Genomic DNA, 18,019 nt, shown 5'->3' on the forward strand with positions numbered 1-18,019 from the left:
AAAAAAAACATTTGAAGTAATATTTGATTGTTATTATAATTAGGCCTTTAGATGGACTAAAGATTGGCACCAACCTTCATTTCGATCGCCTTTTTTTTTTTTTTCAGGACCAGAAAATGGTCTCCAGGCGGCAAATGCTCCTCCTCTAGGCCAAAATCAGTGCATCCTCCCGGGTTAACTCCCAACGATGACCGGGGCATGTTGCGTCGGACCCCTTTTTCCAACACACACGTCCGGTACCACGTCACAACAAATACGTCATTTCCTGTTGATTAAAAAAAATGCACCCTCAAACGGTCCTAGGGGCCGAAAATGGTCCCGCCCGATCAGCGGGCGAAGCCGCTGCTGCACGCCGGAAATGAGGCTTCGTTTCCCGCAGGTCTGTTTAAGCAGCCCGCTGTTTTCCAGCCCGGGGTCAAATGTGGAGCAAGGGCGCCACCCGGTGGACAAATAAAAAAATTACAACTCTAAGGCCAGTACTGCAAACGGAAACGGAAACATAACCGATCACGATCGATTTGACCGTAATTTTTTTGCCGTGAAAAATAGCGTTTATAATGGGTTTCAATGGGGCACAAATCGACCACTAGGACCGATAGTGTAAGTTTGTCTGTAGCTTAGCCACTGAAGCTAATTTCCGGAAGTCATACTGAAATTTTAACAGTAAATGTGACCGAACTTTTTTTTGCAGACTTTCGCTATATTCCATTCAACACAGTGCAAATGGCGTGTAAATGAACAATGAAAAATGGCACAAATCGACCCAAGACCACCCAGAGGTGATTCTTGGTGGAAAACGAAGCGCAACAATTAAACATGTCCCCATGCAACACAGAATGTAAACATAGCTCCTAGGTTCCCAGGTAGTATTGTAAAATCAGTACAGTAAAGTATAGTAAAAATCAATCCATAATAGCTCACATTGAAAATGTATCCAAACAAAACACATATCAAGTGGAAACATTTTGAAAGAGTTTTTTGCGTGCCTTATGTTTTCAAGGGGATTTTTCCCCTCAGAAAACCTGAATAAATTGCAGAATACATTTTAAGCAATATATTGCACACAATTGCCAGATATAGCTATGATACAAATAAAAACTTGTAGACTGTTAAGTTTAGATTAGTCCTGGTCTCAGAGCACTAGTGACAACAGACTATCAAAATAAGACAGGAAAACCCTTACACTGTGTTTAATTCTACTTCCCCTCCCACCTGTTTTCTGTTACCTTGTTGTCCTGTATGCCTGTATGTAGATTTGCTCCTGCCTTATATTATGCTATTTTGTAGGTTTTCAGCAGTTAAAGCTGTTTTTGAATTTCATAGCTTGTCTTTGAGTCCTATGCTTTGGGTCCAGTTCTTGTTTGCCACATAGCGAGCCTTGACACTCAAAAAATTCTAATTGTCTTGCAATTATTTAATAGTTTTATTTCAAGTTTTACAGGGTTAAAACTAGTAACCTAGCAACTTTAAGGGGATGAGGAAAACTGCAACAAAGCATTCTGCAAGCAGTTTGAGCAGGTTAACAAAAAACAAGTTCAACAGAAGAACCAATGATAAATCATGATTAAACAAAAACAGCAAAACACAAGGAAAAAAACACAGCCTGAACAATACAGGCTAAACATATGGTAACAAGGAAAATGGATATGAGCAAGAAAGAGAAGAAACTGAGGAAGAGAAAAGAGGAGAAATGAAGCAACAGTTAACTCTTATCTCAACTCTCCATTTCTCAAGTTTACAGTTTTTTACAGACGCTAGGACACATTTCTCAATACTTAGGTCACTTTTGCAAAACTCTTCACACAATCCTCCTAACTGACCGTCAGCTTGGCAAAGCAGTTCATTTCACATTCAAAATGCACTACAACTACCAAAACACTTTATTCAGGTCTCAAATAAACTCATTCTTCCAGAACACTAGCAAAGGTTGACAGCCGACAAACATACTTTGTCACCCACAAAACAATGACCTAAAAAACACTAACAACATGTTACACAGTGTTTCCTGTGTAAAACAAGGACACATCTCTGTTTATAATTTCAATATATGTTACTGGAATGAATCAGACATCATGCAGAATTCGTTACAGTTTTTTACAGTCGCTAACAAGCGCCTACCCATACTTCAGATACTTTTTCTAAACTCTTAACACAGACCCACACCTACAAAACACAATTGGCCAAATGGATAATATCCTTCCCAAAAATACACTTTGTTAAATATATACTAACTCCTCATTTCAAAATTAGAACACATCTTTCTCTGCACACACTAACTGTACAAAAACACTATAAATCTGACTCAAAATGAAATTAGTCTGTCAAAGAATAACACTTGTTTTCACTTCACAAGGTACATGCAGTCAATCAAAGTACACCAGGTTTCAAAATACTGGCTATTATTGACATTACAAGAACTGCATAGACTTTTATGTTTCAGTTTTACAGGTATTTGCATGCGAAACATGCAATCCACCATATTGACACCAGAAATGTCTTGGTTGGTAACTGTATGTCCACATGTACAGTAATGTTCACATTCAAAAGCATTCCAGTAAAAAGCAAACAAGTTTTTGTTTCTTTACTGTTTACTACAGGAGGTACAGTAGAAACACGGTATGATAGGACAGAGAAAGTTTTACAGTATTGCTTACAGTGAACAAAATATCCATGAAACACACAAGAGCATTCTGAACAAAAAAACAACAGCAAAAAGCCAAGATAAAAAGGGGGGGGGGGGGGAGGGGGGCTAAAAAAAGGCAAAAAAGTTGCATCTAATCTCTGCGATCTTCAGGGTTAGGCCACATGTTTTCATCAACATCACATCTGATGTCAGCCAAGTCGATGCACCTGGGATAAAACCGCCTGGTATGTCGGATCCACCCTTGGCAATCGTCAACTGTGATGTCCCTGGAGCCAGCATCCATGGCTTCAAGGAGGGACATCTGGTCATGTGGCTGATGGTCATAAACCTTCCACCGCCATGCAGAAAAAAACTCCTCTGGGGTTGAGGAAAGGTGAATAGGGTGGAAGGAAGAGACTTACCAGTCTTGGGTGGACTTCAAACCATGTTGTTATTGCTTGCGAGTGATGGAAAGCCACATTGTCCCAGGTAATTACAAAGGTCCTCATGTTTTCACCCTCCTGACCCTGCTCTGGAACCAGGCGCTGGTGGAGATCATTGAGAAAGGCAAGCAAGCGCTCTGTATTATAGGGTCCAACCTGACATTTGTGAAGGAGTAATCCTGCATTTGCAATTGCTGCACACATGGTAATGTTTGCCCCTCTCTGTCCTGGCACATCAACTGTGGCCCTTTTTCCAATTACATTTCGTCCACGTCGACGCCTTTTGGCCAGATTGAATCCTGCCTCATCGATGTATATGAATTCATGAGGGGCCTGGTTGGCCTCCAATTCCATAACTCTCTGAAACAAAGTTTATGTAAGTCATGTTATTACTGTATACCATACTGTACTGTAACCTAGTATTGTGTAGGTTACCTACTTGCAAAGTGCAAAGCTTATAGAACTGGACATTGGATTGAATATACACTGTACCTGGACATATTGTCGTCGTAGCTCCTTGACCCTCTCACTGTTCCTCTCAAAGGGAACAGTGTAGAGCTGCTTCATCCGCACTCTATGTTTGGACAATGTCCGCAAAATGGTTGTGAGGCTGATTCTATCGATATTGTCGAATATCTCATGGTCCGCCACAATTCTGGTTTGTATTTCACGCAGTTTTATTGCATTATTTGCAGTAACCATTTCCACAATGGCAAGCTCCTGATCATTACTGAGGAGCTTTCCTCTTCCCCCAGAGGGTGGAAGACGTTGCATTCTTTAGAAAGACAGACAATTCAACATATGCATTACTGTATGAGCATATTGACATGTCAAGTGAGAATAGAAACAATCCATGTAAAATGCAATACTTACCTGTTGGTTTGTTGAAAGATGCGTATAATGGAGGCAACCGTTGACCGCCTCAAATTGGGCTGCACTCTTTCACCAGCCTCTCTTAGTGAAAGACCATGGTTGATTACATGGTCAATGATAGTGGCATGAATTTCATCACTGACTACTGTTCTTGCAGCCCTTGGAATGCCACCACCACGCATTCTTACACCTCTACCTTGCCCTCTCCTTGGGCCTGCTCTTCTCCCTGGGCCCCTTGCTCTTACTCTTCCTCGACCAGACATTACAGTGTTTGTCTTTTTTTTGTTTCCAAAAACATCACTCCTCAAGGTCTTGCCTTATAAACCCCACTGAGTCTAAGCCAGAATGGAAGAAGCTGTGGTTGGCCCAATTTACCCAACATAAATAAGCTGTGTCTCAATTATTCAGTTGTTTGTTTGTTTACAGCTGAGATATATTTTTGATATTGATATTGTTTTTGTACTGATATCATTGCAGGGGCAGAGGTTTTTATACTGTATCTAAGGTTTGGAATATTGTTTTTGCTATTGTGGGATGTTGTGTGTTAACATTCGTAGATACTACAAGAACAGTCCATAGTTTTGTTGGGAGGTATAGCTTGTCTGTTAAGAAAATGTAAGCATTGTGGAAATGTGTTCACTGACTGCATATTGGGTGAACACGACATGAAATGTAAGAATGGTATGGCCACAACAGACCGATCCTGTGCTAATTGTGTTTAGAGTTTTGCAAATGTGACAACTGTTTGGACAAACGCTTGTTAGCGACTGTAAAAAACTGTAATATTTGTTTATGTATTTTTATTTTTTTGCACTAAGTAATCCCAAAATACAAGAATTTGTATACACACCATCCACTGATACACATACAATAGTAATGCTATTCTACTCGGTCTCCTCCATTTGGCCACAGGTTCTCATCCACATCACATCTTATGTCATCTAGGGCAACACACCTAGGAAAGAATCTTCTGGCTGCCAGAATTGAAGGAGTTGAAAAATTGAAGGAGTAACACCTGTGTAGATGTTCATCTACAATGAGAATCAGCTGTGGCTGGTTAAACTGCATTTTTAGATTTAAAATATGTTTCAATAAAATATTGCTGTTGCATTTTGCTGTCTTTTTAAGTTTTGCATTGTGTTATTGTTTTGGCCATAAGTTTAACAGTTTTGAAAACAGTATGTAAGCACATGCAAAATGTCCTGTACGTACAAAGATTTTTGGCAGTTGTTGTGTCTGAGTGAGAAGATAATTCATGAAATTTGAGAGATGTAGTCATTGAATGCATTTTGTGCCAAAACAATGATAACTGGTCCTCAGTTTAGCCCACATAGACTTCTGTTGTGCTCACTGTGTGAGGAGTTTTGCAAAAGTGACCTAAGTATTGAGACATGTGTCCTAGCGTCTGTAAAAAACTGTAACTTACAGATGTCAAGGATACACATCATTTTTACCTTTAATGATATTTTAGGATAAGGTTTTACGATTAATTTCACATATGACGCCCATGACCTAAATCTGTGAACATCAAAGTGAACTCATCCTAATGCTTTAATAATTTTTGTTAATATCGCTGGAAGCATGAGATCTGACCACCTGCAGGTGAAAGATGAGTCCATGGGTGACTCACTTTGATATTTTTCACACTTCACCATCAACTCTGTGCGGAAACTCGACACCCAACGAATCCGCCGATAGATTCGTTGGGTGTCGAGTTTTACGCTTGGCGTCTGTCAAACGGGACAGGGGCCCACGATGAGCTATTCCCCCAACACCCTGCTATTTAGAGGTGGGAATGCGCTAAGACCCAGCCCCCTCTAGAACACCTGCTCCTCTCCTTCTGTGCCCCTGTGACAGACTGATCAGTGCTCCGCTTGACTTTGTCCACTGCTTCACCACAGTTCTACATCGTGCGCTCTACCTTTGACAGTTTGCTCTGAAATTTGTCATTTCGCGCTGCCCCCTGGTGGATTTTAATCTGTCCGTTTCTTTACTTCTCCCCATTAATTAGCATTAAAACCGGTGCGTTTTGTCGATGGCGGAGGGTGTGCGCCCTGAGGACTATTGTGATGAGCCGGCGGAAGACGAGTTTGGAGAAATCATCAAGTGTCGATCTGGTAGGAAACCACAACATCCCCTCCCTGTGTGTGTGTGTGTGTGTGTGTGTGTGTGTGTGTGTGTGTGTGTGTGTGTGTGTGTGTGTGTGTGTGTGTGTGTGTGTGTGTGTGTGTGTGTGTGTAAAGGAACGCAGTTTCCTGTATATAACTGATACACAGTTTGAGAGGAGCTGAGCGCATTACTATGGTTCCATGTGAAAATCCGTCCATGTCTATGTTCGAATCCACTTTTTCTGTAAACACTTGCTAGATTAAAAATATATTTGAAGTCGTTTATTGCTGTTTAGACATCATTGGCAATTTATAGTCTTTATAATTCCCGTCAGCAAAAATGTTCCAAATATTTTTGTTTCTGAAAATAATAACTACCTTTCCAATAAGTCTGTTTGCTTCCTAAAGAGGAGGGTGAGGCCTGTTGTAGCCTTTATCAAATCTAAAAACAGTTCATGTTTGCGACCCTTGTCTTGTTGTTGTATGTCAGAGTGAAGTCATTTAGTCACAGCGTCACAGGTTAGACAAAAGCCAGATTTGTCCTTGCTATGGTGCTCTTGTACTGCAAATCTCAGGGCTGGAACAATCAGGATCTTTAGCCACACATGTGCTTATTAGTGAGAGTCATTACAAAATGAAAGCGGTGTGTGCTTCACTGGGAGTCATTTTGAAATGTCCGTGTACAAAAACAATAAAATACATAAAAAATACTTTCACTGGATCTGACACGTGTGCAAAATTTCACGAGTTTTTGAAAATGTTGAAGCCCTCAAAAACGAAATTGTTGCATCTGTTCCATCAAAAGAAATGGAACAGATACAACAGGGCCTTTGCACTGTCAGTGCTCGGGCCCTAATGAGGTAATTTAACACTATTAGCACTACTGAAATATAACTACTGTATAACTAAAAACTAGATATACTAGAAATAACTCAAAAACAAAAAAACTAACAAAACCGAAAACAAAAGTCTCTATAATATAACAATATCCAAAAAACACAAAACAAAATCCGTCGACTGTCACAGAAATAATTCAACCTCCTGAAATTTTTCTAATTATTTAAATTTTTGGTATCACATTACAGATCATGTTGACCCTTTTTGTAAGTATTGTACATAAGAACTAAGCAATCAGATAATTCTTAAAGACAGTAAGTGTTTGAATTGTTTGTATTGATAATAAAAACAACCGATGACTCTGGACTTGAAGTACTCCTCTGAGGTAGTTTCTTACATTACGTGACATTCTGCCATTTTATCATCCAAGGTTGAGCCTATATGTTACAAGATCACCGAATACGCATGTATCCTCTCTCTCTCTATATATATATATATATATTCCAATACTTTCATCGGTGTGCCATAGGGTCAGTTATGTTACCTCATTTCATGATTGCAAGTGACTTGCAATTATAATAAAATATTCTAGGAATTTTCATAAATAAATAGATCTGTTTTCTAAAACACATTCATGGATGTACATGTGGTGGAACTGATATAGTGCACTTTAATTGAGCAAATGAGCAATTAATGAAATCATATGTATCAAGTCTGGGATTGTCAAACACCCAGTCATTGTATGTAATGCTGCGTGTATTGTTAATATCATTTCATTCATTAAATAATTCCTGGTGGCACATGGCTAAAATGCTCTGGGGGAGGTTGTTTTGTATGTGAACTGTGACCCAGACACGGTGTTGCTTGCGTTGCGTTGGAGGCTGTGGTGATTCTATTTCCAGTTAATGATCTTGTAAAAGGGGAGTGGCCTGGCATGGTCCATGGAGTGGTGAGTCACGAGCTAGTTCCATTCTTTTGCTTCCTTGGGCACTGGCTTTCCTTTAGCCTGTCTGTTTGTGTAAATATTTTTTTTTCTTTTGGGACTTCTTAAATAAAGCTTTAATAAATTAATAAAGCCCCACTCCCTCTGACATACACTGACTTTCTCTTGTTTCTATGTCTCTCTCTCATTGACTCCCCCATGGTACAGCTGATAGGTCATCTCAAGCTGGAAATAGCATCCAGCTGGCCTGATGGACGCTGCTGCACAGTGTCAGATAGCCTAGTTTGGGAGAGTGCCATACCTTCTCTCTCTCTCTCTCTCTCTATTTTCACTTTCTTTTACTCCTCTTTTTCCAACCTTCAATTTTTCTTTTTTACTTGCTTTCCCACGCCCTCTCTCTTCCTTCCACTTAGTTTACATCTTCTTCTCTGCTCCCCATCAGCAGATTCTCTTTCTCTGTCTTGTTCTTGTGTGCCACCTTCCGCTGTCTCCCTGTGTTATATTTTACCACCCGATCTATTTTTCAGTGTATGACTACGGCTGTCTGTCAGAGGCCAAATCCAACAGTCTGTCTCCATGCTCTGGGCATCTCTGCAGATATTTAACATACCGAGCTATAAATGCTTGTATCCAGGCGTCTAAAAAAGACCCAAAACACACTGAATGGAAAACAATTAGAAATTTCCAGTTGTTGTCTTTCCTAAATATTCTATAAAAATATTGTGAATATATCCAGAAAACAGCAATTCGATATAATTTTCCCACTCTGTTCTGTTTTTATTTTATGGTTGTTTAACATCACAAAATGTTGAACAATTGATATAAAAAAGACCATCTGCACAGCTAAGAAAAATATACCAGCTTACACATAATATTTTAATATAGATGCAACAATTATTAAACCTCACAGGGCGCATTTGTCAGACCCACAGAGGTATGAAAACCATAAAATGAATGCCTGTCTTACAACTACAAGATAACTTAAGAGAACAGTCAAGACATGCAATGAACTGCAAATGCTCACTCATGTCCAAAATGTCTGTGAGGACATTTATCAAAGTAAGGTTTATGAGTCTGTTTTGCATTATGGTTGTGCATAACTGTGTTTTCAATCCAAGCTGGACAATGATACTTGGATGCTGTGTGTGTGTGTGTGTGTGTGTGTGTGTGTGTGTGTGTGTGTGTGTGTGTGTGTGTGTGTGTGTGTGTGTGTGTGTGTGTGTGTGTGTGTGTGTGTGTGTGTGAAGGATATGAAGCTCCTTAATCTGCTGCTCTTCTGTTGGGCTATAAAAAGAGCACACTCATAACATGATAAAAACACACACATTTAATGAAGGACAGATATGCATTGGCTTCCACTGGCGTCTAACCTTCAGTGTTATTTAACCATGATGCTTTTCAGGGGGAAAAACATATTTTTTGCTTTTCACTTTATTTATAATTTTTCTGCGAAACACAACAATAGTGTTAGTGTTTTAATGGTTTTAATACCATCTATGTATTTATGTATTTATTGCATATCATCCTGTGACCCAGCCTGTTTATGTCCTCTGCAGTAGACACGCAAATCACAAAAGAAGCAAAACTTAAAGATACTTGTTTTCCTCGGTTCTCAAGAGGATATGGTTCTGTGATGTCTGTCTTTTGCAATGGGGGTGCTGCAACTCCCACAACAGCCCCCAGCCACCTCCTCCAGCTTATTCAGGGGAACACCGAGGCATTCCTGCCCGAGCCAATAGGTATAATCTCACCAGTCTGCCCCGGGACCTACTTCCAGTGGGACATGCCTGGAACACCTCACCTAGGAGGTGGCCAAGTGATGCGTTGACGGTCTTAATGTCTTTGTTGATTTTGTCCATCCACCATTTCTTCGGTCTGCCTCGAAGCCAGCATCCTTCTGGGTCGATCCTCATAAGTGTTTTTGCTACAGAAAAAAATGAGTATAACACCTACTTTTTTGCTGGGTATCTACTTTTTTCCCCAAGTCAACATTAGGTTGTGTTGCTGATGACTCAGTATACGTCTGAGTTAGCTTAGTGAGATTAAAAGAAAAGATCAGTCTGTGAGTTTGAGTCACCCTAGTGAGCTGTACGTTTCCCTGACTGAAAAATTGAGTCAGGTTCAGGTAATAACATTTATGGGCAGAAGATGGCAGCAAAGACAGCTGCCACCGTCTAAAAGTGAATCAAATGAAAAAGTCTCTTTTTAAAACTTGTTTTTTTAATTTAATCTTTTAACTTCATGCACATTGCATCAAGCAAAATGAAATTATATGCAACAGTCTCTGACTTGAATGAATTAGTTTTACATTTAAACCTATTTTCTGCATATAAAATAAAAAAAATTTTGTGTTTACACTCGCTCTTTCAAATAGATGCAAGTAAAACACAGCAAAAAATAAATCAAAGATTCAGCGGCACTGAGTCCTGTCGCTCCTTAATCTATTTTCACCTGTTTAGCAGGAGTGGGGCTGGTGGAGGTTTGCCCGGTGCCACAGCAGAAAGAAGTTTTCTCCCCACGCTGATGTTTTTGTCACTTTTTACAGAGTCAAACTCAAAGTAATGTGAGTACTTCCATGCTTTAAATGCTGCATGGTCGTACTCTCTCCTGCACTCTATATATTATCCATTGTTGATCTGCACACGTCTGTTGCTGCCACGGACATCGCACGCTCGTACGTCATTGTCATGAGACACTCTCACAAACAAAATCACAGTTTAGTAATGAAGTAACGCAACCTGTTTAAGGGAAAGTAACAGTAATTAACGATTAACGTAACGCATTACTGCCCATCTCTGGTGGTAAGTAAGTAGGGGAGTGATGGATATTAACTCATGCACACACAACCAGTTGGGGTTTGGTGAAGGGTTAATTGTATGAGTCGCATGTAGTTTGTGGGGCTCTACAGAGCAGAAGGAGGATTTGGGTTTGGTGGAGTGGAGCAACTGATTGCATGTTTGTGAGTCTGTAGGGATGCTGTAATGAGTCTGGTAGTCTAGGATCCCAGCAGAACTCACTTCCTGCTCAGTTCTTTACAGACACGCACATTTGCTCATACAAAAAACCCTTTCTGGGTTAGTAGGAGGATACTTTTTTCCAAATGAGGTTGTATACCATTCAGATAGAAGTAGTGCTGACAGCTGTTGGTAGGGCTCACACTGATCAGTCAGGTTAAAAGAAGATTGACATTATTTTTCTTTGTGGCTGAAGTTCACCACAAACTAGTGCTGGACTGGTAATCAAATTGTGTCCAGATGGGTCAGTCTAATTTTGTAAAAATTTTGGTCAATAAATGGCAACATGGGATGAGTATCTTGCCCAAGCATATATGGCATGCAGACTGGAGTAAACTGGGTTTGAACCACGAACCTTCCAGTTAGTAGGGGACCTGCGCTACCACCTGAGCTTCAAATGGAAGCAGATTTTTTTTTTATACCAGTTATCTTATTGGTACCAAAGCCTGACTGGTAATCTGGTGGGCCAACACTAATTTGAGCCAATGGGTCAATTTGTAGGGCTGGTGCACAGCAACCCTTCAAGCAGTGACAGCAGTCCATTTGTTCATTTTCATTACCAATACTGTATTGCCCAATCAAATCCTTAACGAAACCCTCCTCTCCCCTACCTTCACTGTGCACTCGTGCAACATGTAGAACAGAGTTTAGTGTGGAAGTGTGGAGCTGAAAAACTAAGACAGACAAAGAAAAGAAAAGTATATGCAATAAAATCATGATAGGCCGTCTGGCCCAAAATTGCCAGGGCCAATTATTTTTCCCAGTTCGTCCCTGCTCGATACATTTTTCCATTCAGCAACAGAGGCTTGCATGGTGAGCGTGCATACAGGCCATGGCAGGGAAGTGCATTACTTATTGTTTTCTTTAAAACAGCAGTGAAGTCGTTCAGACGTAATCAGTGATGTCAACTAAAGCAAGCTCCGGTCCACTGCGTCACAATAAATAGCCTATCGAGTCTGAAGCGAGGTTCGAAGCCTCAGTGTTGGCGGTTATGTCGCTGACCACAAGTAAATGTATGAAGTTTATTTCAGCCTCATGCCTTTGTGTTTAAACTGCAAGTGACCACTGGCCAAAATGACAAGCGGTATCACGGGTGCTGCCACTAATGAGTGAGGTGGGGTGAATGTGATGGAAAGAAATGGAAAGGAAAAATATTTTTGTGGCGGGGGATAGTGAAGGTGCTACAGCTGATTCAGTGTCTAAAGAATGAATTAATCCTAGATGAAGTAACAAATCTGGTCAAATAATTACTGAAATCTCAGGAAGCAAGACCAGAGAAAAGTGTCATCCCAGTGAGGATGAAGAAGCATGCAACACAAGCTTCAATAAATCCAAGCTCAAAGTCAAAGAACAAAGAACCAACAAACCTTCAGGAGTGATAATGCGAGCTGTAAGGATGGAGGTGAACCTGATGAGGAACTTAGTCTAACTGGTCAAAATGTAACTGAACTGCATCAGAAATAACTACAGGGTGTGTGCTCAGCAGCCAGCAGATGGATACCAGACTCACACCAAGGATGTTGACAAGTGGGTGAAAAATTTTTCTGACAGACAACTCACTGAAGCAGAGGGAAACATCTTTCCAAAAGGGTTACACTTTTGCTGTGGGTTCTCAGAATATTTCTTTTGTGAGTGTGTGTATGTGTGTCAGATGGCAGAAGATATGCGTGAGACCTTAAATAAGGTATGTTTTCATCTTATTGAATTCTCGTTTGGAAAGTTGCTGCAACAATGCAAATATTTCAATGCTTGAAAATATGTGGTGATAAACAAGATCCTCACTTGATCAGGCATTGCATTACAATGTCTAGAGTCGCTATGGATACAAACCTTACTTTCAATTTTATCAACTAAGAAGTATTTCATTGTCAGTTCATCTACAGGGTGGGCCATTTATATGGATACACCGTAATAACATGGGAATGGTTGGTGATATTAAAGTCCTGTTTGTGGCACATTAGTATATGTGAGGGGCAAACTCCTCAAGATGGGAGGTGACCATAGTGGCTATTTAGAAGTCGGCCATCTTGCATACAACTTTTGTTTTTCCAATAGGAAGAGGGTCATGTGACACATCAAACTTATTGGTAATGTTCAGTTCAGTTCAGTTCAGTTCATTTTTATTTCAAACATTTCAAACATGTGCCTTCACAATCATTACAAAATATCATTCCATTATTTGTTTGAAAAGGAGTAGGCTGAAGTATTTACTTATTTGTCCCTACCCCCTCAAGTTTTACCTCTCATTCATTAAATTTTTTTTTTGTCTTAAATTAAACAAACAACATATGAAACATATAAACATATGAAGTAAAACAAAACATAACATACATAAATCAAAAACAAGAAATTAGCAAGCCCCACCACAGTATAGTTTCTTTCATATGAAAAATACAGAATGTGTATATTTGCAGATACACAAGTTATGGAAAAACAACAAAACAAAACAAAACAAAAAAACAACCAAAAAAGAACCGCAACACCATTACCAGCAACATTACCATCCTGGGTTAACCCCGTTTTCTTCATTCTTATACTTATTTAAAATTAGGTTTTTATATTTTACTTTAAACTGTTTTATGTTTTGACTGTCTTTTATTTCTTCTGTTAGACTGTTCCATAATTTAACTCCTGCAATTGAGATAGACATAGTTCTTAAAGTTGTTCTAGCACTTTGTATTTTTAAATTCCATTTCCCTCTTAAGTTATACCCACCTTCTCTTTCTATGAACAATTTACAGATTTCTTTGGGAAGCAATTTATTTCTGACTTTATACATTATTTGCGCTGTTTTAAGCTTCACCAAGTCTTGGAATTTAATAGCTTGCATTTTGACAAAGAGTGCATTTGTATGGTCCCTGTACCCTACATTATTTCTTAATCTAATGGCCCTTTTCTGTATTATAGTTATTGTTTGTGTGTTACTTTTGTATGCGTTTCCCCAGACCTCTACACAGTAGCTCATATATGGCAGTAGTAAAGCACAGTATAAAATGTGCAGTGCTTTCTGATCCAACATATGCTTTGCTTTTCCCAGGACGGCAATGCCCCGTGCCAATTTCCCCCGAACATAAGTAATGTGTGGCTTCCAACAGAGCTTGTGGTCAATGATCACCCCAAGAAATTTTATTTCATTTACTCTTTCTAAATATACATTGTCAACACATATTTCTACTTCGATGTTTTTCTTTTGGTTTCCAAACAACATAAATTTGGTTTTATCTAGATTCAATGATAATTTATTTATATCAAACCACTTCTTTAATATCGTTAATTCCTGTGTGATCATTTCCAAAACCTGTGGCAACTCCACACCTGAACACAGTATATTTGTGTCATCTGCAAATATTACAAACTTTAAAATCTCCGATACTCTGCAGATATCATTTAAGTACATAATAAACATTTTTGGACCCAGTACTGAACCTTGAGGTACTCCACAAGCTATATCCATCAAATTAGATTTATATTCATTTATTTGTACATATTGTTGCCTATTCCCTACATAGCTTTTTAACCATTCCAAAACCACTCCCCTAAACCCGTACTTTTCCAGTTTTTTTAATAGAATTTCATGATTAACAGTATCAAACGCCTTCTTTAGATCTAAGAAAACTCCGAGCGCATACCTCTTATTATCCATACATTCCGTTATCTTTTCCATTAGATCTATCAGTGCCAAAGCTGTTGATCTGTTGTTTCTGAACCCATACTGACTATCTGTCATTAATTCATATTTTTCCACAAAACTGTCAAATCTTTTTATGAAGAGTTTTTCCAGTATCTTAGAGAACTGGGAGAGTATTGACACTGGTCTATAGTTTGTAAAATGATGTCTTTCACCGGTTTTGTAAATGGGAATAACTTTAGCAACTTTCATTTTTTGTGGAAAAACTCCTTTTTGAAACGACAAGTTGAATATATATTTTAATGGTTTTACGATACCATCAATAACTGTCTTTACCGTTACCATATCAATATCATTCCAGTCTGTACTGGTTTTGTTCTTAAGTCCTCTAACCATGTCATAAATCTCTTTCTCTTCCACTGCTCTTAAAAACATTGAGCTATTGGTAATGTCACAAGAAAAACAATGGTGTGCTTGGTTTCAACGTAACTTTATTCTTTCATGAGTTATTTACAAGTTTCTGACCACTTATAAAATGTGTTCAATGTGCTGCCCATTGTGTTGGATTATCAATGCAACCCTCTTCTCCCACTCTTCACACACTGATAGCAACACCGCAGGAGAAATGCCAGCACAGGCATCCAGTATCCGTAGTTTCAGGTGCTGCACATCTCGTATCTTCACACCAGAGACAATTGCCTTCAGATGACCCCAAAGATAAAAGTCTAAGGTGGTCAGATCGGGAGACCTTGGGGGCCATTCAACTGGCCCACGACGACCAATCTACTTTCCAGGAAACTATTCATCTAGGAATGCTTGGACCTGCACCCATAATGTGGTGGTGCACCATCTTGCAGGAAAAACTCAGGGAACGTGCCAGCTTCAGTGCATAAAGAGGGAAACACATCATCATGTAGCCATTTCAAATATCCAGAGGCCTTGAGGTTTCCATTGATGAAGAATGGACCCACTATCGTTGTTCCCCATATACCACACCAAACCATCACTTTTGTTGTTCCAACAGTCTTGGAGGCATCCATCCAATGTGGGTTAGTGTCAGACCAATAGCGGTGGTTTTGTTTGTTAACTTCACCATTCACATAAAAGTTTGCCTCATCACTGAACAAAATCTTCTGCGTGAACTGAGGGTCCTGTTCCAGTTTTTTTTTGCCCATTCTGCAAATTCTGTGCGCCGATCTGGGTCATCCTCATTGAGATGCTGCAGCAGCTGGAGTTTGTAAGGGTGACATTTGTGAGTAGCTAATATCCGCCGAAGGGATGTTGGACTAATGCCACTCTCCAGTGACATGCGGCGAGTGCTACGCTGTGGGCTCTTGAGGAATGAAGCTAGGACAGCCACTGATGTTTCTTCATTAGTGACAGTTTTCTTGCATCCACATTTTGGCAAATCCAACACTGAACCAGTTTCACGAAACTTAGCAAGCAGTTTGCTGACTGTAGCATGGGAGATGGGTGGTCTCGTAGGGTGTGTTGCATTGAAATCTGCTGCAAAATGGAAAAATGTGAGTCATGTGGACTGGTGCTTTTCTCACTTTTGTCACTGAAAGGACTTTCTGCTATTGTCTTCATTCAAGTTTCTTCTTGTTTTTTCTCTGTGTGTAAATCTAACATTTACACACAGAGAAAAAACAACATTGAATGCACAACTGGAGGAGCTCCAACAACCAGTCTTCTGATTAGTGGATGACCAGAGCCACAATCACCCTAGAAATCAGAGTGAGGTATTTAATTGGCTTGTGATAGCAGCAACAAAACCAAAGATATTTTGCTTGTAGAGACAGAGGACAGAAGAAAGCAGAGGGGGGGCTTCACATATCACATATCTCTGGTTCAGGTTTCTTGAATCCTTGTTTTATGTATCACAGGAGGAAGTATCTTTGGAAGACGATTTGAGATATCATGTCCTTGGGTGACATGGTAACTTTGCAGTCTACCTTTAAAACAGCTGAAGGTGTGGATATGGAGAGGGAGGTCTGGTCATTCTTCTTACTCAGCTGCCCATATGACCCAGAGTCAGACAAGTGTCAGAAGACGTCTTAAATGTCCTGTCAAAACCAAATGCTGTGTGTCCTTTGGCTCTGTATGAAGAATATTTGATTTAATAAAATATATTATAGTCTTTTTAAACTAGCTGACAGTTGCTAAAAACTTCTGATATATGTATATGTACAGTATTAGTACACTGAACAAAAATATAAACGCAACACCTTTGTTACTGCTCCCATTCCCCATGGGATGGACGTAGAGACCTAAAATTCATTCCAGATACACAATATAACCATCCCTCCCAAACAGTGGTCACAAATCAGTCCAAATGTGTGGTAGTGGGCACATCTGCTATATTGAGATAATCCATCCCACCTCACAGGTGTGCCACATCAGGATGCTGATCTGACATCATGAGTAGTGCACAGGTGTACCTCAGACTGCCCACAACAAAAGGCCACCCTGGAATGTGCAGTTTTGTCTCACAGCAAAATGCCACAGATGCCACAAGCAATGAGGGAGCGTGCAATTGGCATGCTGACAGCAGGAATGTCAACCAGATCTGTCGCCCGTGCATTGAATGTTCATTTCTCAACCATAAGCCGTCTCCACAGGCGTTTCAGAGAATATGGCAGCACATCCAACCGGCCTCACAACCGCAGACCTCGTGTAACCACACCAGCCCAGGACCTCCACATCCAGCAGGTTCACCTCCAAGATCGTCTGAGACCAGCCACCCAGACAGCTGCTGGAACAATTGGTTTGCACAACCAAACAATTTCTGCACAAACTGTCAGAAACCGTCTCAGGGACGCTCAACTGCATGCCCGTCGTCCTCATCGGGGTCTTGACCTGACTCCAGCTCGTCGCCGTAACAGACTTGTGTGGGCAAATGCTCACATTCGATGGCGTCTGGCACGTTGGAGAGGTGTGCGCTTCACGGATGAATCATGGTTCACATTGTTCAGGGCAGATGGCAGCTGAGAATGTCCCAGTTCTTGCATGGCCAGCATACTCACCGGACATGTCACCCATTGAGCATGTTCGGGATGTGCTTGACCGGCGTATACGACAGCGTGTACCAGTTCCCACGAATATCCAACAACCTCGCACAGCCATTGAAGTGGAGTGGACCAACATTCCACAGGCCACAATTGACAATCTGATAGACTCCATGCGACGATGTGTTGCACTGCATGAGGCAAATGGTGGTCACACCAGATACTGACCGGTTCTGGGTCCCCAGACCCCCAATAGCGCAAAAAACTGCACATTCCAGGGTGGCCTTTTGTTGTGGGCAGTCTGAGGTACACCTGTGCACTACTCATGATGTCAGATCAGCATCCTGATGTGGCACACCTGTGTGGTGGGATGGATTATCTCAATATAGCAGATGTGCCCACTACCACACATTTGGACTGATTTGTGACCACTGTTTGGGAGGGATGGTTATATTGTGTATCTGGAATGAATTTTAGGTCTCTACGTCCATCCCATGGGGAATGGGAGCAAAAACAAAGGTGTTGCGTTTATATTTTTGTTG

The 18,019-nt window shown here is 40.3% G+C and overlaps 1 protein-coding gene and 1 long non-coding RNA gene across 7 annotated transcripts in view; one reads left to right on the forward strand and one right to left on the reverse strand.

Annotated features, from left to right (window-relative positions):
- LOC147302988 (uncharacterized) lies at positions 1 to 16,716 on the reverse strand. The gene is made up of 2 exons (XR_015127130.1): positions 3,559 to 16,716; positions 1 to 3,426 (listed from the first exon to the last, which is right to left on the reverse strand). It is a non-coding gene; the product is annotated as an uncharacterized LOC147302988 (long non-coding RNA).
- The window catches only part of dmd (dystrophin), a 298,892-nt gene continuing 286,708 nt past the window's right edge, over positions 5,836 to 18,019 (forward strand). For all 6 annotated transcript variants that reach the window (XM_086282547.1, XM_086282544.1, XM_086282546.1 and 3 more), the window contains exon 1: positions 5,836 to 6,056. In XM_086282547.1, the coding sequence (XP_086138673.1) occupies positions 5,975 to 6,056 (82 nt within the window). In that variant the 5' untranslated portion in view covers positions 5,836 to 5,974. The remainder of the gene's footprint in view (positions 6,057 to 18,019) is intronic.

This window comes from Aulonocara sp. 'chitande type north' Nkhata Bay, linkage group LG23 (assembly GCF_057382095.1).
Source record: "Aulonocara sp. 'chitande type north' Nkhata Bay isolate Kocher_YH1m ecotype deep benthic linkage group LG23, A_spYH_male_GT1.1, whole genome shotgun sequence".
Taxonomy (NCBI): domain Eukaryota; kingdom Metazoa; phylum Chordata; class Actinopteri; order Cichliformes; family Cichlidae; genus Aulonocara; species Aulonocara sp. 'chitande type north' Nkhata Bay.